We start from the raw sequence: 23,576 nt of genomic DNA, 5'->3' as shown, positions 1-23,576 counted from the left end.
CAGCAGGCTAGCCTCTGCCAGCTGTGCAAAAGTGTGGGGGTTCTTTATTTCCTTGAAGCAATACATAATTCCTTTTAATAAATTTTAGATGTGAGTGACCAAAAATATCTGTCAGTGGCACATTTGACATAGGTAACATGACTTAACTTCGGATTTTTACTAGAGAATAACAAATTAAGTTTCTTCTTAGATGGTATCTATATGTTAAAGATGTCTTATATGTGTAAAAGTCAAAGTTCTTTGCAAATGCCTTGCCCTTTATTCTCACTCCCTCCCCAAAAAGAAACTTCACAAAATTTTGAGACTCTTTAAGGTGCTTGTTTTTAGGTCATTGGTTGCCAAACAACCAAGAAATGGGTTTTTTAAGTTATTATATTAGGTTATGCTTACCTTTTGATGTATGTTACAGCAGTCAGCAGTCATGCAGCATTGTGTCTCATAACTTTCTTCCTGCTAGCCTTTGTTCAGCAAGATCCCACCTGTGATAAATGTCTGATACTCTCTTCTTGATTTCCAGTGTGATGTACTTCTAATGTTTACATTTTTATGTATAGAAAATGAGTATAATGTAACCATAGTGGAATAATAATTTTCTGGTGATTTGGAGAGAGAATCTAAAAGAAAAAAAGTAGAAGCATGTGGTCTTCTAAAAAAAATCCACCATCCTTCTTAGTCCCCTACCTTCATAGTCCCCTACCGACCAAAGCCTGTTGATATTCAGTTATTCAGTTTATACTTGTGGTAATGCTTAAGTACAACCCAAACCAAAAACAATTATTCAACAGACAGATCATATTTCATATATGTTATCCTCCTTTGAAAACAGCAAAACAGCTAATTGGGAAAGCTTTAATAATTGGGTTTGTAAGTGCCACAGATAAACTTCTCAAATGCTTTCCTTACATTGTTATATTTCATATAAGGAAACTGCCTATTATTATGACTCGTCTTTTGTCCCTCCTTTGGATAAGTTGAGAATGCCATCATAATTTTATATACTAATTCACGATTCTAAATATAAAAGAGAACATTTCTCATATTAGAAAAAAGAAAAAGCCAGTGCATGGAATCGGGAGGATCACAACAACTTCAAGGCAGGCCTGTGTCAGAAAACCCAGGCCTGGGGCTGCAGCTCAGCGGTAGCCTTTGTAGAGTGTGACATGCTTGTGCAGTGTTTAAACACCGGCATGGGAAAAGAAAGCAATGGAGTGTATTAGAAACCATCGAAATCATGACTTCTAAATCATGACGTAAAGATAAGTTCAATTGCTTAATTTTTATACATTTTTTAAGCAAGTCAACCAGACCTATAGATTAAACATACAAAAATGTATTAAGTGCCAGTGCACCCACTTTAAAGGCCAAATCTCTATTAATCTTACGGAGGTGATATTTGGGGTTGGGTATGTACAATACAGATTAAGTTGGTTTTGATTGTTGTATATAGCTAAAAAAAAAAGTTTTACAAAATTTAGTTGGTCCATAGAATACTCAAACATTTTGAGCATATGAAACAGTATATCGAAGGATTTTTTTTAATGGCACTCTTTCTATAATCCACCAGCATACCCACCTGTTTTGCTAGTATGTTCCTTTCCTCACCTACTGTCTTTCTCCTCAGCACTGCTATGCCCAGGACTCTACCATCTCCCTTTGACTCGCTCCCACTCCATCCTTTCCTCCCTTCCTGTTTTCCTCTTTTCTCCTGTCTTTAGCATTCCTAAGCTCTCTCAAGCTGCTCAGAAACTCATGTGCTACCCATAGACAACCAGTCATTCCCCCATAGGGTGCATAAGAATTGATTCCCCTTCCACATTTAGCTGCAGAGTGGCCAAAAGGGAAGAATATCAAATATGATAGATAAAATGTGTAGGTGACATCTGCAGAAATAGGAAGCACTAGAATTAACACTGTTTCCCTTTGTCTGTTTTGTTTTGTTTGTTTTTGTTAGTGGTACTATATGTTCTGTTCTAGGCCCTTTTTAATTTTTATTTTTAAGTTGTGTGGTTTTGGGCAAGTTTCCTGACCACTCTGAACCCCAACTTGTTCATCTGTTAAACAGATTCCTTGTATAGCCCAGGCTGACCTGGAACTCTGAATTTTCTTACCACTACCTGCCAAGTGCTGGGATTACAAGCATGATCCACTATGCGTAGCTTCCTTCTTTGGCCTTTTGGCTCAACAGTGCCTTGGTTAGTTACTCATTAAAAAGAATATTTGAGGGGGCTGGAGAGATGGCTCAGCAGCTAAAAGCATTGCCTGCTCTTCCAAAGGTCCTGAGTTCAATTCCTGGCAACCACATGGTGGCTCACAACCATCTGTAATGAGGTCTGATGCCCTCTTCTGGCCTGCAGGCATACACACAGACAGAATATTGTATACATAATAAATAAATAAATATTTAAAAAAAAGAATATTTGATGGAAAGAGTGTCTATAGTCCAGTTAGTTCCATTTAAAGTAGGAAATCAAACCTTAATTATTAAAACTTGTTTAGAGAGCTGAGAAAAATGGTGATCCTGTAATCCCAGCATGAGGAAGAGGATGGCAAGATCAAGACCACCTTGCTAATCTTGTAAACATGTAAATCATAAGGTTTAGTCCGCCAGTCACTAGCAATAATTATTTAGAGCCAGGCAAGGTAGTACATACCTGCAATCCCAGAACTGAGGAGGCGAGGCAGGAAGAGCCCGCCTGCCTGTGCTGTTTGAGGCTTGTCCTGCAGCATGACACCCAGCTGTGGAACTCCCTGCAGCTTGTTACCGTCTTGATACAGTTGGGCTCTTCTTCACATGCCATGCACATGCACTTGTATTCTTTTCTGGATTCCAGTGACTTGGGGTTTAAACTAGTGACTGTGCTACAAGGTTTGTAATATCAGTGAAATTGAATTGAGGCTTTTCTGTCTTGAAGTTCTTTGAGATAACTTTTTAAAATCAGCTCTTGTCCTCCCTCTACAGGAGAATTTGCAGCCTTCAAGTAGCCACTCCATCATGGCAGCATCTGCTCTTTATTTCTTAAGTCTTGTGTTCACACAATTTGTTAACATCAAAACACAGTTCTGTTCCTCAAATCTTTTTTTTTTAAAGATACAAAATTTTCAATGCATAAGCTCGTGTGGAACAGAATGGAATTTCCTATTCAACAAAAAAGGAAGAATGTTTTAGGAACCAGAATTCTCTGCTGCCCGTGTTTCTTCTTCAACACAAAGATCACGTGCATACAAGTCTGCCCATTCCCAGGAAGAAAGAGGAGAGACCCTGAATTCTGCCCTTTTGGTGGTCAGGCATGATGGGAAGAATTTGCTGCTGCAGCTTGGGAAATTTGCTATGGAAAGTCTGCCAGTCAACTTTGCCCTTCTAACCACCAGATCAGTTTGTGCCTGGTCATCTGATGGGGCAATTTCCAACACCAAGGTCATTCTTGCCTATTCTGGGATTATGTTGTGGAGCGCTTTCCCTGTCCACCACCGTTAATTTCTGAGGGATGGAGTGAATGCAGCATACCCTTTGTGTAGCACCTGGTTAGTCTTCAACAAAGGTTATCAGGGTGAAGCTCTTTAAATTCAGTGGAGGGTGAGAGGTGAGGAGGGACTACTCTGGGGGCCAAGAAAAGGGGATGCTGCATCTTCCTTACCTCCTGCTCTCTCACCTTGGGTTGCCTTGCTCCCTGAGCTTTGCCTAACCACTCGGGCTGGACAGTGCTGGCACACATTGCCTTCTTTTCTCATTGGGTCCAGCAATGGAGGTAAGGGTTGGGGGATTGTTTCCTCCACAGTGTAGCAAATTCTCAGGAAAATACAGTCCATATCTTCCTCTCAGTTCTTCCAGTCACCAAATACTTACATGGCTATCTTGTCCAGAGCACAAAATGCCATGGACAGCATCTAATTAAAAGCCTACAAAACTGCTTACTGACAGTTTTGAATGTGAGAAATTAGTGTAATTTAAATGTAAGGTACAGATTTTAATTTCTGAGTTTCTTCTATTTTTATTTAAAAAAACAATTTTCAGGTTTAATTGGATTAAAAGAATACTTCCCACCAGAATATATATCCTGAAAATTATATTTTTGTTAATTGCAAGCAACTTTTAAAGAATGATTATTATCCTTTTCTTTACCTAAAATTATGGGGAGTCTTAGCATAATGACAGTTATTTATACTTTTTAAATTAATGGTACTTGCTGGATCCACACTAACATCTTTGCTAGCAATCCCATTGTTTATTCCAACTTAACGCCTACACTACATCCTACATCCTCTTTCTAGTCTTTTATCTATAATATACAACCTAAAATAAAAATGGTGGTGTCTCCATTCATTCTCCTTCTTCCTTTTTTCCCCAAGCCTGGTCTTCAAAAGGTTGGGTAATTTAGAAGCTGAGTTACCTAGACAGAAATAGAACTGGTAAGGACATTGGAGTTAAAGGAAGGTTGAGGCCTGTCGTCAGTTGTTTATATAGAACCCTAAATCTTAACTTTGCATAGATCAAAATTATAACCTAGTTACAACTTCCCTTGGCCTTTATTTAAGGGTAAATTTAAGAAAATCACTAGTAGCAAAGAAAGTGACTGGATGTATTAATGGCCTGTACCTCTCTTATCCAGGAATCTTGAATTTAGAAATGCGAATTAAAAAAGATGTACTTAGCAATTACACTATAGCCAAGAACTTTAAAAAAAAAAAAAAACTATAGAATCTAAAATAAAATGGAGTTTTAAATTATTTTCAAATTATAACTGATCCCACTATATATTTAAGCCTACTCAAAACAGATGATTTTTTGCGAAAATATCTGTAATCAAAGGAAGGCCTATTGAAAATTTTATAAATCCCCCATAAACTGGAAAAGATTCTGAACTTATTAATCAGTTAGCAGCAATGCATTTTTAAGTCTTTCATGGGCAGGACAGTATCTTAAAAACCTTAGAAACTGAGATGAAAATGATTCATATGGATATGAAAAATAGCCTCTGCATATGATAATGCCACATTTGAAAGACATTGTTACCCTTTTAAATGCCTTTTAGCATAGCTTTGTTGCCTTTGCCCAGAATTAGCTAGAACTAGGCTTTGGCCATTGATGCACATTTAGGTCCTGCTGAGGAGTTGGAGCCTCCTTGGTGCATGGCCACCTCCTTACTGGAAGAGGGTGCCAGCAACCTTAAGGAGGGAGCTTAGCATGTGAGTGGTCTAGATAAAATGCGAAGAGTTCCTTCTTCCTTTGATCTTAGTGTAGGTTGCTATCTCACTTGAATAGGAAAAGTAGCGTTGATAGTAAATGAAGCTGTGCCCAGAAGCCAGGCTCAGGGTATTGAGAGATTTTTTTTTTAAAATAGAGAATATAAAAAGTAGAAATAAATATTTAAACCTTCCTTATTTTCTATCAAATAGTTTTCTTGTTTACAAACAACATGAAAAAGGTTTCCTTTGTGGTTTTTTCTTTATTTTTTTATGCTTAGACTGCAGATAATCTTGTTGAGCTCCTAAGAAAATACAAGGAAGTCCTTGTTTGTGCAGAGCACTTTATGAGTAATTGTATAGACAGAATGTGGCTGCTTTTCTCATCTTGTAAGGCTGTAGCTGTCGTTCCACAAGTGGTTGCGGTGCCTCCTGAGATCTTTTTTGTTTGGGTTAGGAGTGGAGTCTTGGAAAAGCTTGAGAACAACTATGTAGAATTGTTTTTAAGTATGTAGTATTCCTGATGGACTTTTCACCATTAAGCTACAGGACCCAAACTTTTGCCACTGAGATATTATTAACCTCAAAATGTAGTTTAGAGAAGGAACTTGTGAATAGTATGTCCAGTGTGATCCTTTATACTTATATGCATCTTCAACGAAGATTGTATGACTGTCAGATTCTGGTTCCTGAACAGCCCATCTCTTAAGTATCTGTGCCGTCTGGGAAGGCATAATGAGGCATCCTAAAAGATGATCCGATATAAACTGTATGCTAGATTTTTGCTGGTACGGGAGAAAGCATTATGTAAAGATGTAATTCAGGACTTGAGCACTGTCCACCAGAAACCTTGTAAATACTTCCCTGGTCTTGGTGCAGTCCCACTTTTTTATCATGTGATGTCTTGTACTTGTCAGGCACTGTCAGAGCTGCTGTTTGTCCCTCTCAGATCTCACCTGTCCCTATCGCACATCCACCGGCCTCTTGCAAACCTCAGCATCTAGCTTTAGTTGGAAATGCAGTGCAGGGATCAGGTGACCTCTTCAAAAAACTACCTCCTCAGAATGAGGTAATGAATAGTTATTTATTTTAAAGTTTGAAAAGTCAGGAGCTCTAGAACATGAAGATGATACAAGATTTTAATGTTTATGTGTACTTGTAGTTGAGTACTCGTTTGTCCTAAAGGGCATTATACATTTAAGCAGTGATACTGTTTAAAATTTTCTTTAAAGGTGTAGCTGAGAGTATCTATTGTTGGAATTGGTACCAGAGTCTGTTTAATGTATTTCAGAATCTTAACCTTAAATCAGTCGCATGAAGTTAGTTACAGTAACACTTTGCTAACAATGATAAAATTCTACTTTTCAGTAGTAGGTTTGGCAAAACAGTACACCTTCATAGTAAGTTGGCCACAGCTTTGTCACACACACACACAGATGTTCATCTAAAGAGACTGCCCAGCTAAGAGGGTAGAAGGATACCCTTTTTATAAGATTCTCTTCTTCATCCAAGCTGGCGTTGTCAGTGCTGTAATACCAGCACCTTGACCAGCAGGTGTCAACCAATAAGCTACTTTTGAAACCATAGCCAGAGATGGAAAGTTCACTGTGAGTAGAAACAGTAGGTAGCTTACAGGAGTGAGACAGTGTAGGGAAGCTCTAGAAAAATACCTTGACAATTTGCCAAATGATCTTACTGTGCCTTCATGATGCAATAAAAAAGCTAACATTTTAGCAGAAATCAGTGATTTATGAAGAGAACAGCCAGTCAGGTCTAACTCAGCTGTGTTAATATTTTTTAGAGTGCAATTTAGACTGCGAAGATAAATGCACTAAAGAGTTTATAGCCAAAATCACATTTAAAAATGAGAAAATGGTAAATTTTCAATGAACAAAAATATTTTTTTAAAGCGCATAATCCCTAGTATAGCCAGAAATATTTACCACATAGAGCAAATAGGTTGAAAATACAGTTCAGTGACATTTCTAGAGAAACTTTTTCTACTCTCATAGGCTCTTCAAAGCATGGAACTTTTATACACGTTTGACATTTTAAGATACTGCTGTAGTTTAGTTTTGAAGTAGTTTGTGCTGGGCAGCAATCATGTACTAACTCAGTAAGAAAAACACATTGTAGGTCTGATTTGTTTCCAAAGAAATGCTGCCAACCTAGACACTGAGTGTTCAAAGCTTGAAGTGTGAACTTACCAAGACCTGTTTGCAAATGAAGTTGGCTAGTGCTGCTGACTGCTCTAGTGCATGGTGGAAGACAGGGCTGTCTCCGCGAGTGTCTTTTGTAAAGGGACATTGGAATAGTGAAAGACTTGGCCAGTGCATGTAAACTGGACACTCCATGATGTAGTCTCTGCATCCTCTTTTCTTACTATCCCCAGTGTGTCCTTTAGCTGTTTCACTCAGATTCCAAGATGAGTTACTAATGCTGCAAGGGACTGAAGTGGTCAGTGTATTTGTGGTCCATATTGCTAACTCTGGTATAGTTGAAGATGCTGGCCAGATGTTTGTTACATCAGTACACCAGACAATAACTTAAATACTTTCAGATAACTTATTTCTACTTCCATTTGGGCAGAGACATTTAAATTGAAATTCAGGCCTAATTTTTGTCATTTGAGAGGAAAAATTAACAGTTCCTCCTATGAGGTATTTTTGAGGTAGAACCTGAAGTCCTAATCTGTCTTTCCCCACTGGGGTTTGCAGCAAGGACCTTGTATACACTAGGCAAGGATTCTACCACTGAACCACATTTCCTAGTATGTAAAATGTTAACAGTTAAAAATCTCTAAAATCTCTCTCTCTCTCTCTCTCTCTCTCTCTCTCTCTCTCTCTCTCTCAGACACCTAGTTACCACCTTATTAAAGTAATAAAGGTGGATCCTTTATTTCAGTCTTCACAACTTCAAGTGTCCCCTCTTATTCTCCATCTGTGTCACTGTTTACTTTTATTTAGCTGTTTTGACTAGTTGCAGTGATATAACCAGTTGTGCATGAGGACAACAGCCGGTGTGTTTTTTGTGGTGCATTTTTTGTAAAGAATTCTGTAGATTGAAGTGCTCTTTGAAAACAGAACTGAAATATTTATTCTTGTTAGTATCGAAAAGTGTTTTGTGCACATCATCTGCTTTTCCTGGCAGGCTGAGTACATTCTCCAGCACCCATGATTGCTGGTTCCCATCTACAGTGTACACAGGGAGACAGGCGGGAAGCACATGGAAGAGTGCATTTACAGAGCTGGGATGGGGATTATGAGTGAGTTACTTAGTCCTATTTTTGCCTTGAAAATCATTGTACTAAGACTTTTGAACCCATGTGTGTTTGGCTGGGCTGAGTTACATAGGAAGAAACTGCAGACTAACATAAGCAAACAAAGCTCACAGACTAGGCACAAATGGAAGGAAATGGACCAAAATATGGTAGGGTGACACTTAAAATCTGGGACTTAGGGAAAAACTCAAGGTGGGAGATGAACTATAGTCACCTGAAATACAATGTAAGAGTGCAATAAGTGTGCTTCTTATTCTAAGCTGTGAACTTTTTAAATCATTCCTTTCTAATACATTTAATGTATGTTCCATTGCTGACTAGAACCAGCTATGTGAACATATACCTTTTTAGTCATGTTAATTACCAATATAAGTGGTTAACCTTGATGTCTTATTTATCTTCATGTTGTATTAGTTTACATACCAGGTATGTGTGTGTATGCTGTACTCTTCCTCCCTTTATTTGAAAACACTTTGGGTCATTTCCTTTGGCCATGCCATAATACAGCGTTGGTTTGGCTTCCACATCACCTTATTTGAAGGACTGTGTCCCAGCAGCAGAGTTTATGGTATTCCCATTGTTGGGTGTACTTCTGATCCTTTGCTTCTCCAGCACTTGCCTCTCCTAAGGTAGCCACACAGCTGACTCATCAGGGGACGGACCTCACCATTCATCCTGTCTCGGGTTCTGGTAAATAGACCAGGAAAGAGGAGACACCCAGCCATCTACCAAGCCTCACCCTAAACTGCTATATGTACTTCTTGGTCTGAGGACAAGTCTCCAATAAGGGAGAGGGAAGGGAAACGCTTCCTGTTTGAACTACAGTGAGTTACAGCTCCGTTTCACCACCCAAACCTATGGCAATCCGTACCCATCCCTCCTGTCTGTCACTGCCAGAGGTTTGGGTTTGTGTCACTTCAGTTCCACTCAAGCACTGGAAAGGTTTTCTGGAGTCTGGGGTGTGCCCAGGGAAAAGGTGGGGACTTTTTCATTATCCACAGACCTCTCTATACCTGCTTTGCAAAACTTATAATGGAGTAACTATTTTTAAAGCTTATTTTTCAATTCATAAGAAAAAGACGTTTATTTTCAATCAAATGAATGATGTCTCCCTATTACCCCTTATTCCTCAATGTCTGCTTGATTTTTTCTTCTCTATACCTACTTCCTATTACTTTAGTTCTTTTCCTGCTCAGGTCCCTTCATTTGTACTTTGGAGTTTTCTCATGTAAATTTGTATAATGGAAAATATTGTTCAGTTTGGATAGAAAGCATGGAGAATTAAATAAAAAGATAGCTGGAAATCAAATTGAAGAAATTTATTTCTGTGTAAAGTTATTTAAAAACTCTGTATTATAAAAAAGGCCAAAAAAGTGCTATGTAATTGATGTGAATATGCGAATACTGCTATAATAAAGATTGACTGCATGGAGAAATCTAAGATTATTTTTCTAGCATTGACATCTAATAATAGTAGTCACTGGCTATTGACAGTCCAGGCTAAAATGCACATTTTGTTTCAAAATGTTGATCACTTCTTGTTAGATAGAAGTTAAAGTTGGCCAGATGCCTACATGGTCTAGCCAACTTATAATTGTCTTTTTATCAAGTTTTGGTGATGGCCCTCACAAACATTGTTGTGTGACCTGCATCTCTGGCTTAAAGTAACTGTTCTCTGTGTAACTACATACTTGAAAGTATAACTTAAGAGCTGGGTGGTCGTGGCACACACCTTTAATCCTAGCACTTGGGAGGCAGAGGCAGGCGGATCTCTATGAATTTGAGGTCAGCCTGATTTACAGAGTGAGTTCCAGGACAGCCAGGACTGCTACAGAGAAACTGTCTCGAAAAGTCAAAAACAAGAAAGAACCTTCGTGACACAACTCACAGGCACATAAACACATCTGAACTGAACTCAGGTTGTCAGTGCTGGTTCCCGGACGGGTTGGCTTTCTGCATCTAATTTCAGAATCTCCTTTATTTTGAATAATACCCGAGATATCTAAAGACAAAACATATCAAACACTAGGTTTCCAGAAAGAAAAAAAAAAAGGTAACTTTAAAAACGCCACACCTAGAAACCCTCCAAGAACAGTCTAAAAGGACAGAAAAATTGCCGGAAGAGTGCAGGCTTTCAGTGCTGCTTCTGACCTTTCCACCTCTCTTGTTTACAAAGACATAGCTATCTACCAAGCTTCACCGTAAAACTTACTTTGGAATACACCTTTGGCACTCATTGAAGCCAGTAAGAGCTGATAAACTTGCTTGGGTTTTTTTGTTGTTGTTGCTGTTGTTGTTCTTTGGTTTGGGGTGTTTTGTTTTGTAAAAGAGTTGTTCTTGAAGAGGAATGGAACCACATCTGGGGAAAGTTTACAGATTAGTCTCTCTATGTCGCACTTCCTTGTGAAAATCAGACCAGGATTCCAGGGTGGCCATAAGCCTAGTTTAGATAAAATAGTCTAAAAATACTCACTGCAAACAGTAGATAACTACTATTTAGAGCAGTTCTCAACCTAGGGCCAAATGACCCTTTTATAGAGGGTACCTAAGATCATCAGAAAATACAGATATTTACATTATATTATTTGTAACAGTAGCAAAATTACAACGATAAAGTGAAGCACAATTAGTAAAAATTCAGAGAGAAATTGAGTTTCAACCTGAAGAGCAATGTAGCCAGCCACTGGCTTTTACCTCTACCTCAGTCCAAAACGATGATCCTGCCAGGAATCTCAGATTCCCTGTTTTATAATCCTCTCTAGGGCTGGGATTAAAGGTGTATACCGCCTGGTTTCTTTGGCAACTAGCATGGCTACTGAGATTAAAGGTGTGTGTTACCACTGCCTAGTCTGTCAGGCTGACCAGTGTGGCTGTTTTACTTTTCCAATCCCCGGGTAAGCTTTATTTATTAAAATACAATTGAAATGCCGCTACAATGAAGTAGCAACAAAAATAATGTCAAGGAGCCGGGCGGTGGTGGCGCACGCCTTTAATCCCAGCACTCGGGAGGCAGAGGCAGGCGGATCTCTGTGAGTTCGAGACCAGCCTGGTCTACAAGAGCTAGTTCCAGGACAGGCTCCAAAGCTACAGAGAAACCCTGTCTCGAAAAAAAAAAAAAAAAAAAAAAATAATGTCAAGGGTCACAGCATTAGGAGAGCTGAGAACCACTAGAGACCTATGCTTCGTGCTAAGTATAAGGCTAAGCTACTTTACAAATAGAGAAATTAAGACACAAGATGAAAAAAGTACTTTGCCCACATTCAGCAAGTAAAAGACAAGACTTAGGATCAGATCTGGCCAATTTAACTCTAGAGCTTGGGGTGCTTTATCTCTGAAATTGTACATCACAACCCATAAGTGGGTAGTAAAATAAGTTTGGGATGTCTCCACTGGCTATGGATATTTGTTTGATTTTTCAAGACAGGGTTTCTCTGTAGCCCTGGATGTCCTGGAACTCACTCGGTAGACCAGACTGGCCTCAAACTCAACAGAGACTTGCCTGCTTTTGCCTCCTGAGTACTGGGATTAAAGGTGTCCACCACCAAGCCTGGATCCACTAGCCATGTTTTAAGTCCACACACTAGAATAAACAGGAAGCACTGTTTGGGAACTTTGAGTCGTATAGAAACTAAGATTTGACTTAAAAAAAAAAAAAAAAAAACTGACTACAGCCAAGACCTCAGTTCTGGCTTGGCAAATTTCCAACCCATCTACCCATAACTTCATCTTATGAGACAAATAATACTGTGAAGAGTTAATGAGATAACACATGCTCTCACAGTGTCTGGCCTGTGCTGCAATTTGCTGTGAATTTCCATTCTGTTACCATCAAACAAATGCTATACTTAATGTTTCTGTGGGACCCTCTTCCATTTAAATATTTCCTCAGGTATATACAGCCATGTAGAAGGCATTTCTCTGAGCAGGTTGGGGAGTTTTTGACATCTGGCTTGCATCAGTTTTCCAGCCCAAACATGGAAATGAGGACTCCAACATTATTCTAAACTAAAGAATGTATTTAAAATTTCCTATTAAGCAATTCCTGCTTCTAAGGAAAAGAACTAGGGATTAGCCTGCTTAGACTCACTGTTGTTCTATGTTCTCGGTGTCTTACCGACATAGGACTGGGAGGATGAGGAGAGGCGTGAAAAGCACAGCCCACCCTCACAGATGTGAAGTGCCCCCAGTGCCACAGTTGGGGTTACTGTGGCTGTCAGAAACGCACAACTGCTCTCGTCGTTTCAGCTTCTGCTGCTACTGTGACCTCTGGAAACTGAAGAAAAGGTAGAAAATTCTATGTTATAGGAAACCCTATTGTATTCCATCTTGAAGCCTGCCAACAAGTTGGTCAGGATACTTGATGTCAAACACAAACCGCGACCGCTAACATCTAGTCCTGTCCTCTCCGCACTCGTTCACAGCCACGTTAGGCACAGAACTTGGTCTTCACCTGGAGCAGGAGTCACCATGTTCCTAAACACACTTCCTATAAAGCCTGCTTACTCAGAGCACAGCCAAACGCCTTAGTACAACATCCAATAGGCTTTCACAGCTCCGAGCAAAGCTCACGAGTACTGACTTCCCTACCACCTCTCTCCTCTAAAGTTCTCTAAAAACAGTTCTTTTGTCTGTGTGACTTTGAGGTAGCTCCCACTCTGTATCCCAGACTGTCTCCAACTTAGAATCCTCTGGCCTCACTTTCCACAATGCTAACTCCCTAACCCCCACCTCTAATCAATCTTGGCATTGTACTCCCAAGGCCAAGGTGGTCAAAAACTTAATGAGTAGTTAAGTCTTCAAACTGTGTTCCGCCAGACTTTTCTTTGTGGACGGAAAACACTTATCTCCTTATAACTGTTGTTAGGCCACAGAAGGTGGAATACCCTGGAACAACATTAAAATCCTTACCCTCAGTCCTAAGAAATTCCTAGTTAGGCATGGCTTGAGTCCTGCAGGAGATACGGAAACCACGGACTCTGCTGACGCCTAACCTCTGGGGCAACAATCAAGCTGCGGCAGCTTTATGGTCACATCACCTGTCCACATGTGCAACTAAGACATAAGCTGAGGAGGAGGCGTGGTACCTAAGTTATGCATAAGCTGGGGTCAGACATAAGGTAACCACTCACCAGTGTGTGATGCTAAGCAAAAAACTATCTCCTTGTTCCTTAATAACCCCAAAAAAAGGACACCTACATCACAGGGAACTCAAGAGAATTGGCTGAAAGGGTACAAACCACTTAGCCCAGCAAGCAGTCAGAGAATAGAATAAAGGATAGCTGTCACCAGAAATATAACTCAGTTCCTCATTCTTGGCAAACCACTTTAATTTACAACTTTAAATATGAAGGCTGTAATTTCTTGAAACTTCTCACCTTGCTCCTGTAGGGAGAGAAAAGTAGGTAAGTTTTAAGAACTATTACATTTACTAATCCAAATTCATAATCTTATTTGTCCAGTTATTCAAGCATTTTTTTTAGCCCTGACTGAACAGCCTTTCAAGAAAAAAAGCAAAATTACCCTTTCTAGTCTAGTCGTTCAAGTGTTAATTCCATCTTCCCACTTGAACAGTAAAAGCAGGGCATGCTTATACAGCTACATACCATAAACTCTAACCACTATATTCCAGGAAATAGCACAGAACTGGTTTCTTTTGGTTTCGTTTGTTTTTGTTATTTATGTTCTTTGTTTTGGTTTTTCAAAACAAGGTTTCTCTGTGTAGTTTTGGAGCCTGTCCTGGAACTCACTCTGTACACAAGGCTGGCCTTGAACTCACAGAGTCGCCTGCCTCTCCCTCCTGAGTGCTGGGATTAAAGGTGTGCGCCACCACTGCCTGGCAGTTTGTTTGCTGGTCCCGACTCACTCTGTAGTGTTGTCTGATTCCTATCCTCTTGCTTCCACCTCCCAAGTGCTGGGATTACCAGGAACAGACTAGCAAACCTGGGTTTTCTTTGTTTAATGCTGGCAATGGAACCCAGGGCCCTGACCACACAGAATTCATCTTTACTCGAGGGGTGGATAGCAGCCAAAAACTGTGACCTAACTTTAAGACTACTCTTTTGTTTTTACTATATGATGACTAGAAGATAATAAGGGGTGCAGGCTGGCAATGTGAGAATGGTTAGGCAGACATTAGATAAGACCGGGGGCTCTTACGATAAGCTTGTTTAAGGCCACTAAGAGTGCAAAACAAGTCAGAATTTTAAAACAGGACTTTTGGGCATACCTACTTGTACAGAGTTAAGCTTATACCTTCAGTCCTCGTCATCAGGAGGGATCCCCAATTCTTCATCTGTCCATTGTGAAGGATCTGGATATGAAAAGTGGCCCTGGTGACAACCAGTCAAAAGAAAACAAGTCAAGAGTCTGTACTAATATGCAGCTGATCTTGAAAGAATAACCGGCACTAATGACTACAGCCAGCACCTGTGATATATGAGCCCTGACCCTCCCTTAACCATTCAGTGGCTCAGCCTGCTTCAATCTGCTCATTACACACAGTGGCTTGAAGCTTTTAGAGGTGGCAGCCTAAGCCATTGAGTATGTTCATAATGAAGAATGGGAACAAGTAGAGGCCACAGGTCTCATATATACTCCTTGTCTCAGCAATAGCTCATAGTCCTGGCAAAACAAAATGTTTCACGTCTTTACTCCTAGTGTGAGACTTGAGAGCCTCAAGCAGAGGCAGTCTCTTCAATCCTGACCTGGAGACCTATCTGACTTCAGCCTCTACTTCTATTACCTACAGCCTCAAACGTATAGACATCTGCCTGCCTCCTAAGTGTTGGCATTAAAGGCGTGCACTACCATCACCCGGGGAAAGGGATATCTTGATAGAGGGGGTTATTTGGAGGTTAGGGAGAAACCTGGTGCCAGGGAAACTCCCAGGAATCTACAAGGATGACCCCAGCTAAGACTCCTAGCAATAGTGGAGAGGGTACCTGAACCAGTCTTCCCCTGTAATCAGATTGGTGACTACCCTAATTGTCATCATAGAGCCTTTATCCAGTAACTGATGGAAGCAGATGCAGAGATGCACAGCGGGGCACTGGGTCGAGCTCCAGAGTCCAAGTGAAGAGAGGGAGGAGCAATAATATAAACAAAAAGGTGAAGACCATGATGGGGATACCCAAAGAGACAGCTGACCCGAGCTCATTGGCGCTCACGGACTCTAGACCGATGGCTAGGGAGCCTGCATAGGACTGAACTCGGCCCTCTGCACATGGGTAACAGCTGTAGAGCTTAATTTATTTGTTGGGCCCCTAGCAGTGGGATCAGACCTGTCCCTGATGCCTTAGCAGGCTTTTAGGAACCTATTCCCCATGTTGAGATGCCTCGCCCAGCCTTGATGCAGAGAGAAGCTTGGCCCTGCCTCAGTCTGGTATGTTATGCTTTGACTCCCATGGGAAGCCTGCCCCTCTTGGAAGGGAGTGAGTGGGTTGGAGGTAGACAAGAGGGGGGTGGAGGGAATAGAGAAGAGGGAAGGGAAACTGGTTGGTATGTAAAATAAATAAAAAATTTAATAGAAAAACCTGGCTCAAACAAAAAAAGTTAAACGTGAAATTTAACCTACAAATGAAGATAAATGTTAACTCACCAATCAAAAAAGAATGACTTCTAGTCCCCCTCCCCACCTGGCAACCTAATGGAAACCATACATGACTAGGTGCCAATGCGGTGTTCAGGGGTACACTTGGACAGAAGACCACACACAAGCTCAGCTAGCCATGTCACCTCCCTCCCCTGCTCTCAACACAGGACTAGAACCGTTCTCCCACGCTTACCAGCACAGCGTCCGAGTCATGCCAAAAGCGCCAGAGAATCCAGAACCACATGAGTGAGCTTAAGAACTCTCCGTAGACCACCTGTTTCCGGGTAAGCTGGGGAAATTCCCTGTACTTGGGCGGAATATGCACCCCACCGCCAGCACTAGGAGAAAAGACGATACAGTAAACAGCTTCTTACTGAATTTCCAAAGCAGGTCATCTCAGCCTTCACCTGCATCTTTAAAACCTAAGCTAGCATATCTCATCTACCCCGAAATACAGACTGGTTTTTCATTTGGCTTGCTTTAAACATGGAGACAGGGAAACTGGTTGGACTGACAAGAGGCCACGGTATGGTTTCATTTAGCGAATAGTCACCATAATACACTGGAACAGTGATAATTACAGGGTGCTGCCCCCAAAGTTGTGTATAAAGGACTGGGAACCTGAAGTACCCTACACCCAAAAGAAAATGAAAATGACTTTTGTTGTTTAGTGATATACTTCAGAGACAGCGTGCATCCTGAGCCCTAGTCTACCCAAGGACTATCGTAGTGAGGAGGAGCTGCGGGCAGGCCTGCTTTTCATCCCGCCCAGCTCCCACATAGCTAGCTTAGCCCCGGAAATAACAACACACAAACTGTATTCATTTCAACACTGCCTGGCCCATTAGTTTCTAGCCTCTTACTGGCTAACTCTCATATCTTAATTTAACCCATATCTAATAATCTATGTAGCACCACGAAGTGGTGGCTTACCGGGAAACATGTCTGACCTGGTGGCTGGCTTCATGGCATCATCTCAGAGAGGAGAGGCATGGAGATTGCCTGAAGCATCTGACTAACTTCCCTTCTTCCCAGCATTCTGTTCTATCTACTCCACCTATCTAAATCCTGCCCTATCAAAAAGCCAAGGCAGTTTCTTTATTAGCCAATGAGAGTCCTCCATCAGACTATTACATGGAAGCCAAGCACCATAGCACAGGCCTGAAACCCTGCACTTGGACAGTCGAGGCTGGATCCTCTCGACTCTACCCCTTACAGCACTGGGGTTATATGTGCAGAAGGCAACCCCTGGCTTCTCCTCTGAGTGCTGGCATCCAGACTCAGGTCCTACAGCTCCTGCTCTTCAGCCCTGAAGTGAAGTCTTCAGCCAGCCCTGATGGCTGTTGACAAGTTGGGGCTGATTTTTATTATTCTCTCTTATTCTAAAAGACTTCTGGCAGATATTACTGAGTATTTGCCACGTGCAGGTACCACCCGTAGGAACGTTATCTGTTAACAGAACTTTTGTAACTTTATGAGGATGCTGTGATTTGCTGTTTCCCAGACTGGACACATGGATTTTGGCGACAAAGCCCAAGAACGCTGCCTACAAGCAAATACATTTGTTATTTTTTTGAGTTTTTGTCTTTCACTTTATGGAGCAAACTAAGATGTAACTCATGTGCTGGGATGCAACTCTATGGTACAGTGCTTGCCTAACATAGGTTCCATCCCCAGCGACAAAAAACAAAATACAGGGGGCTGGAGAGACGGCTCAGCGGTTAAGAGTACTGGCTGCTCTTCCAGAGGTTGGAGTTCTATTCCCAGCAACCACATGGTGGTTCACAACCACCTATAATGGAATCTGGTAAAAAGGCATACATGCAGATAGAGCACTCATATACTTAAATAAATAAAATCTTTTTAAAATAGGATGCTTGGGGCTGGAGAGATGGCCCAGCGGTTAAGAGACTGACTCTTCTTCCAGAGGTCCTAAGTTCAATTCCCAGCAACCACATGGTGGCTCACAACCATCTATAATGAGATCTGGTGCCCTCTTCAGGGGTGCAGGTACACATGCAGGCAGAGTGTTGTACTCATAATAATAAATAAATCTTTAAAAAAAATAAAAATAGGATGCTAAATTAAATAAATAAAAAGTCCATTTTCGAGCATTACTAAGCACAAATGCCTGGGAAGAAATTACTGAAGCTGACATTCACAGGGAGTCCATGCAGACAACTAGGAGACTCAGACTCCCACCCAAGAGACAATTAGTCTAATCATTAGACCTCTGAATCAAGCCGTAGCCCCATAATAAATGGGTGAAAGATTAATAAACCAACGGGAAAAAAATTTAAACTTGTCACCAGAGACCAAACCTTTGGTGTGTCTGCACCCCAAATTCTATCTGAGTTGGACTTGTGTCACCAAAAAACCAAGGAAAGGGCTGGAGACCTATTCCTGTAATAGAGCATTTCCCTAATTGGAGGAAAGGGAAATCCAAGCTAAGGATTTAGAGTGAGCTTGGATTGGAAGCATCCTCAAGAGAATAAGAGAATTAAGACCTCAAAAGAACTCTTGACGGATTAACCCTGCCGGGATACAAGATCTGGGTCAAAAAAGAGAAGAAAAGAGTCTAATACAACAAAACAAGACGCTATGAGTTTTACAAATCTCCGGTGGAGAGAAAACAGAACGAGCATGAAACAGCATACAATACGGGATTTAAAGTGCCAAATTTAAAGCCGGGCGTCGGAGTGCACGCCTTTAATCCCAGCACTCGGGAGGCAAAAGCAGGCATAATTTTACGGTTCGAGGTAACCCCGGTCTAAATAACGAGTTCTAGGCCAATCGAGGCAAACTAGTGAGATCCTCTCAAATAAAGTGTCAGATTTTCAACGTAAACATGTGCCTACTGGTAAAAATAACAAACTTACTACCTTCCTGCCTTAAGGTCTCCCGTGACTGCCCAGGACTGTTACGGAAAACCTCACTCCGCGTCCAGTCCTCTCTTGTCTCGGTGCCCATCTCCACCCGTCTCCATGCGCTCCTGACCTCCACTCTCCTGCTGCGTGGAAAGTCTCAGTCAGGGGACCCTGCGTGGCTTATCATTCAGGTCCTAGTTCACGCCTTTCTCTGGCATTCCCGTGCCATCCCATCGCCTCCACCCCACCGATCTCTCTAAAGCCAGTCTCGGTCCAGGCGGACTACAAGATCCAGCATTCCTCGGGGGCAGCGGCGTGCGCACCGACCCTCCCGGCAGCCTGCCTCAAGGTGACGGCGTCCGGACAGCGGCGCTGGCGCGGTTCGAGCCAGCCGAGCCCTCACCCCCACCCGACACTCACTGACGGACTCCACCGTCTCCAGCCGCCCGCGCTCGGCAGCCCCGGAGCAGGCGGCCTCCGACGCGACCGAAAGGTGCCAGCCGCGTCAGCGCAGACATAGTAGTGGCGAACGCAGAGCGATCTGCAGCTCCCCCACCCCTGATGCGTCACTTCCCAAGTCCCGCCCTGTGACGTCACGGCGTCTACCTTGGCCAATGGTGGGCCACAAGGGACATGCTCAGGCGTACTTAGCTTCTACTTGGCGGATATTGGAGGCTCCGGGCTAACGGGCAGATAGGCAGTCCTTCGGAAGGAGCTCGGGCTGTCTCGTGACCCAGCCTGGCAAGGTGCTCCTGGCTGATCTTGCTGCTGCTCCCTGCTTTGATCCTGTGGGCGGTGCCTAAGTCCTTTCTGAAATCTGATGACTAGCCGGCAGCCAGGGTGTTAAATCACACTACGTGGACCGGTGGCGATGACATCAGGATCATCTGAGGAACCTAACCCTGAAATCTCGGAATAAGTAAGGCCAGGAATAGAGGTGAAGGTTCCTAAACAACTTGATGCTTAGCCAGCACAGGATTCTGTTTTGTCTCCTGTTGTTATTCTTGCGATAAGCAAGCAGAAAAACGAAAACATGAGGGCAGTCCATTTAAGACCAGCGGCCGCCAGGATGGTAACAAACCTGAGAACGGACCTCAATTGTAATAATGGAATCGCAGAGGAAGCTGTAGCACAAATATAAGCACATTTCGATCTCTGTGTAGATGCGCGCAGACACACAGGTGCACTAACTCTCCTCTTGGGAGGAGGGAAACATGAATATTCAAGCTCGTTCCCTTAAAACAAGACTACATTCCTGTTCTGAGTTACTAGGTCGACAGGAGAGCCTGCTGACATCTTTCCAAACAGCTTCAATTTTTCTTTCACTTTAGAGTTCCTTCAAGAAACAAAGACTCCACTTGCTATTAACAAAATAATCCACCTGCCTCAGCCAGCTTTTCTCTCTCAATATTGCCTCTGTCCGAACTTGGACAGACTCCAACCTTCTAGGACTCACCCTGACACCCCCAAATTGTTGAGGTTGTGAGAAACGGTTTTATTCTATAGAAGGTGGCTAGCACACAAAGGGCCAATACGCCAAAAATCTTCACCTTGTAAATCTTAATTTAAATCTTTTATCATCTAGAAAACCTCTGGTTTACACAAAGGCCTTTCATTCAGGGAACTTGATGACAGCTACTGACCCCTTCCCTCCCTCCTTTGCCACTATTAGGAATTATCCAACCATGGCAGACTGTGAGGTTGCTCTCTCACCAATAGGATGAGGCAAGGTCATCCATCACCTGTGTTAGAATAACAAGTGAGCTTCCTGCCCTACTGTGCTTGCAAGGCTAATTTAGGTTATGGCACACTCTTTTTACAAAGAGACATCGCCTTGCAGGGTTCCAGTGGGCTTGTTTAGTTTTGTGACACTGAGAACAATTTCCAACAAGGTCCTCCCCGATATGCTGCAGTCTGGGTTTGTTTGCAGAACATGCAGTTACAACGTTAGCCTGCCAAGCTCACACTTTGGAGAATTGCTGTAGTGTTCCATATTCAAGAGTCCAGTACAGGAATAGATACTTATCAAGGACAGACCTGAATTTAGTGACCCGGCAGCACCACATATGACTAATAACTTGCCTTCTGTGCCACCATATGGGACTCTTTGCCCTTATATGTAACAGGAAGCCTGTCCTAGGAGGTTTTAAATCCAATCAGAACTCAATTGTGAGACCCTGAATAAACTTGACTTCTTCCCACCAAGCCTCTAAATATTGGTTTTTGGGTGGCAAGCAGTCAAAAAGTGAAAGTGGCAGTAAAAAAAAATTTTTTAGCACATCAGTATGTGTGTATTGTTGTCATGTGTGCGCACACATGTACCACGGCGTACACATGGAGGTTAGAGGACAACTTTCAGGAGTTCTCTTCCACCATGCGGTATCCAGGCTTACATTATTTGTGTGTTTGTGTGTGTGTGTGTGTTGTGGTTGTTGTTATGTGAGCATGAATGTCTGCCATGGCACACACACGGTCAGAGGACATCTACAGGAGTTGGTTCTGTGTTGTTGTGGTTGTTGTTATGTGAGCATGAATGTCTGCCATGGCACACACACGGTCAGAGGACATCTACAGGAGTTGGTTCTCTTTGTACATCCCAGAGACTGAACTCGGGTGAGCAGACGTGGCAGCACACACCTTCACTCAGTCAGCCTGCTAAGCTACCTCACTGGCTTTACTAAATATAAACAGTCTTTCTTGAGCTTTAAGGAACCTAGGACATCTATGAACTTTGGATAACATCAGGAGTAAAGCCTTTCCTTAGGTTTAGTTCTGTGCATAAACCATCACAAAGCATGTAAGTTGCTATGAGGTTTAACCTGTAGAAGATGATAAGCCTCTATTAAGAAAATCCAGGGGAGCTGGAGAGATGACTCAGTGCCAAAGAGCATGTTCTGCTCTCCCTGGGGATCTGATTTCAGTTCCCAGCACCCACATCACATGGCTCACAACCACATGTAAACTCAGCTCCAAGGGATGATAAACACTTCTAGCCTTCATGGTAACTGTACTCACATGCATGTATGTACAAACTCCCTGTGTCTCTCTCTGTTTTTGCTAGACAGGGTTTCCTTGTAGCTTTGGAGCCTATCCTGGAACTTGCTCTATAGATCAGGCTGGTTTCAAACTCAGAGATCCACCTGTCTCTGCTTCCTGAGTGCTGGGGTTAAAGGCATGTGCCACCACCTCCCAGCTCTTGGTCTCTCTGTCTCTGTCTCTGTCTCTCTCTCTCTCTTTCTCTCTCTCAGAAAACACAGGAACTAATCTGTAGAATATTCCTTTACGCTGTGTGACTGTACGTCACTGTGATTGGTTTAATAAGGAAGCCGACTGGCCAATAGCTGAACAGATAAGGTTGGGGGCAAGCCAAACTAAGAATGCTGGGAGGAAGGAAGATGGAGTCTGAGGAGTCGCAAGCAGACAGAGAGAAACAAAATGGGCATGCCATGCTGAGAAAAGGTACCAAGGTATGTGGCAAAGTGTAGATAAGAAATATGGCTTAATTTAAATGTAAGAGTTAGCTAGTTAACAAGTCTGAGCTATTGGCCAAGCATTTATAATCAATATTAAACCTCTGTATGGTTACTTGGGAGCAACTTTCAGGAAAGAAACTTCTGCCAACACTAATCAGGAAGCTGAGACTGACTGGGATGGTCACCACAGGGAAGATACAGAGACCACACCCTGGATAAGCTCCCCAAAGATGGAGTCTTGAAGACAATAGCCCCTTCATGTCCTAAACCAACTCTTGGCTCCTAAATACTGGCTGTTGAGTGGCAAATTCTGTCTGCTAAAGATAAGCCTTGGGTTGAACCCTGAACCTGTAGAATTCTCTCTATGGATGAAAGTTGACATCTAGTTTATATTCAATGTCATGATTTTCTCTGGGCTACTGTCCACCACTCTGATGTGGGAAGTTCTTCTGTACATGTGTTGCTTTTTATTGGTTAATGAATAAAGAAACTGCTTTGGGCCTAGAGCAGGGCAGAACAGAGCTAGGTAGGGAAAACTAAACTGAATGCTAGAAGAAAGGTGGAGTCAGAGAGAAGCCATGTAGACCCGCCAGAGAGAGATGCTGGACAGAACCTTGCCAGTAAGCCACAGCCACATAGCGATACACAGATTAATAGAAATGGGTTAAATTAAGATGTAAGAGCTAGCCACTAAGAAGCTAGAGCTAATAGGCCAGTGATTTAATTAATACAGTTTCTGTGTGGTTATTTCGGGGCTGAGCAGCCGGGAACAACAAGCAGCCTCTTTATACCACTCCTTCTAACAACATACACAAACCACTAAGAGACAGTCCATGAATGGAAAGGGCAGATGTCACTTCCCGAACTCCACAGCTGTCTATCTCTAGGAAAGGCCACAGGACAAACACAGCTTACATTTCTAAAAGGCCATAGAGAGCCAGCGAGATGTTCAGTGTATGAGTTGACCATGCAGGACTGATGACCTGGGCTGGGTCCTACTCAGAACCCAGGGTGGAAAGAGAGGTCCAACTCCTGACACTGTCCTCTGACCTCTTCACTCACATATACACATCACAAACACAGCAGTAACAAACTCTAAAAGAACTTAGATGGGAGGCTGAACATCCGGAGTCCAAACTCCAGCTATGCCAACTAACCTTGTGAATTAGACAAGCAATCTTCTT

At 42.3% G+C, this 23,576-nt stretch overlaps 2 protein-coding genes across 5 annotated transcripts in view; one reads left to right on the top strand and one right to left on the bottom strand.

Moving 5' to 3' along the window:
• Braf (B-Raf proto-oncogene, serine/threonine kinase) overlaps positions 1-9,770 on the top strand; it is a 132,239-nt gene extending 122,469 nt beyond the window's left edge. The window contains 1 exon segment of the mRNA XM_038318532.2: positions 2,960-9,770. Within this exon segment, the coding sequence (XP_038174460.2) occupies positions 2,960-2,982 (23 nt within the window). The 3' untranslated portion in view covers positions 2,983-9,770.
• Positions 9,771-11,762: 1,992 nt separating this feature from the next.
• Ndufb2 (NADH:ubiquinone oxidoreductase subunit B2) lies at positions 11,763-19,497 on the bottom strand. Of its 4 annotated transcripts, none has more exons than XM_038319006.2 (5): positions 19,340-19,497; positions 16,246-16,390; positions 14,692-14,790; positions 13,837-13,843; positions 11,763-12,734 (listed from the first exon to the last, which is right to left on the bottom strand). In XM_038319006.2, exons 1-3 carry the CDS (start codon positions 19,435-19,437, stop codon positions 14,716-14,718), a joined length of 318 nt encoding a protein of 105 aa, XP_038174934.1. In that variant the 5' UTR covers positions 19,438-19,497; the 3' UTR covers positions 11,763-12,734; positions 13,837-13,843; positions 14,692-14,715. The 4 variants fall into 4 exon arrangements, with proteins under 4 accessions (XP_038174934.1, XP_038174933.1, XP_038174931.1 ...); XM_038319005.2 differs by having other exon boundaries at positions 14,714-14,790; XM_038319003.2 differs by lacking the exon at positions 11,763-12,734 and having other exon boundaries at positions 13,768-13,843.
• Between the last annotated feature and the right edge of the window lie 4,079 nt (positions 19,498-23,576).

Source organism: Arvicola amphibius, chromosome 2, assembly GCF_903992535.2.
Source record: "Arvicola amphibius chromosome 2, mArvAmp1.2, whole genome shotgun sequence".
Taxonomy (NCBI): domain Eukaryota; kingdom Metazoa; phylum Chordata; class Mammalia; order Rodentia; family Cricetidae; genus Arvicola; species Arvicola amphibius.
Note: the sequence above shows the minus strand (reverse complement) of the source record. Positions and strands in the feature narration are given on the sequence as shown.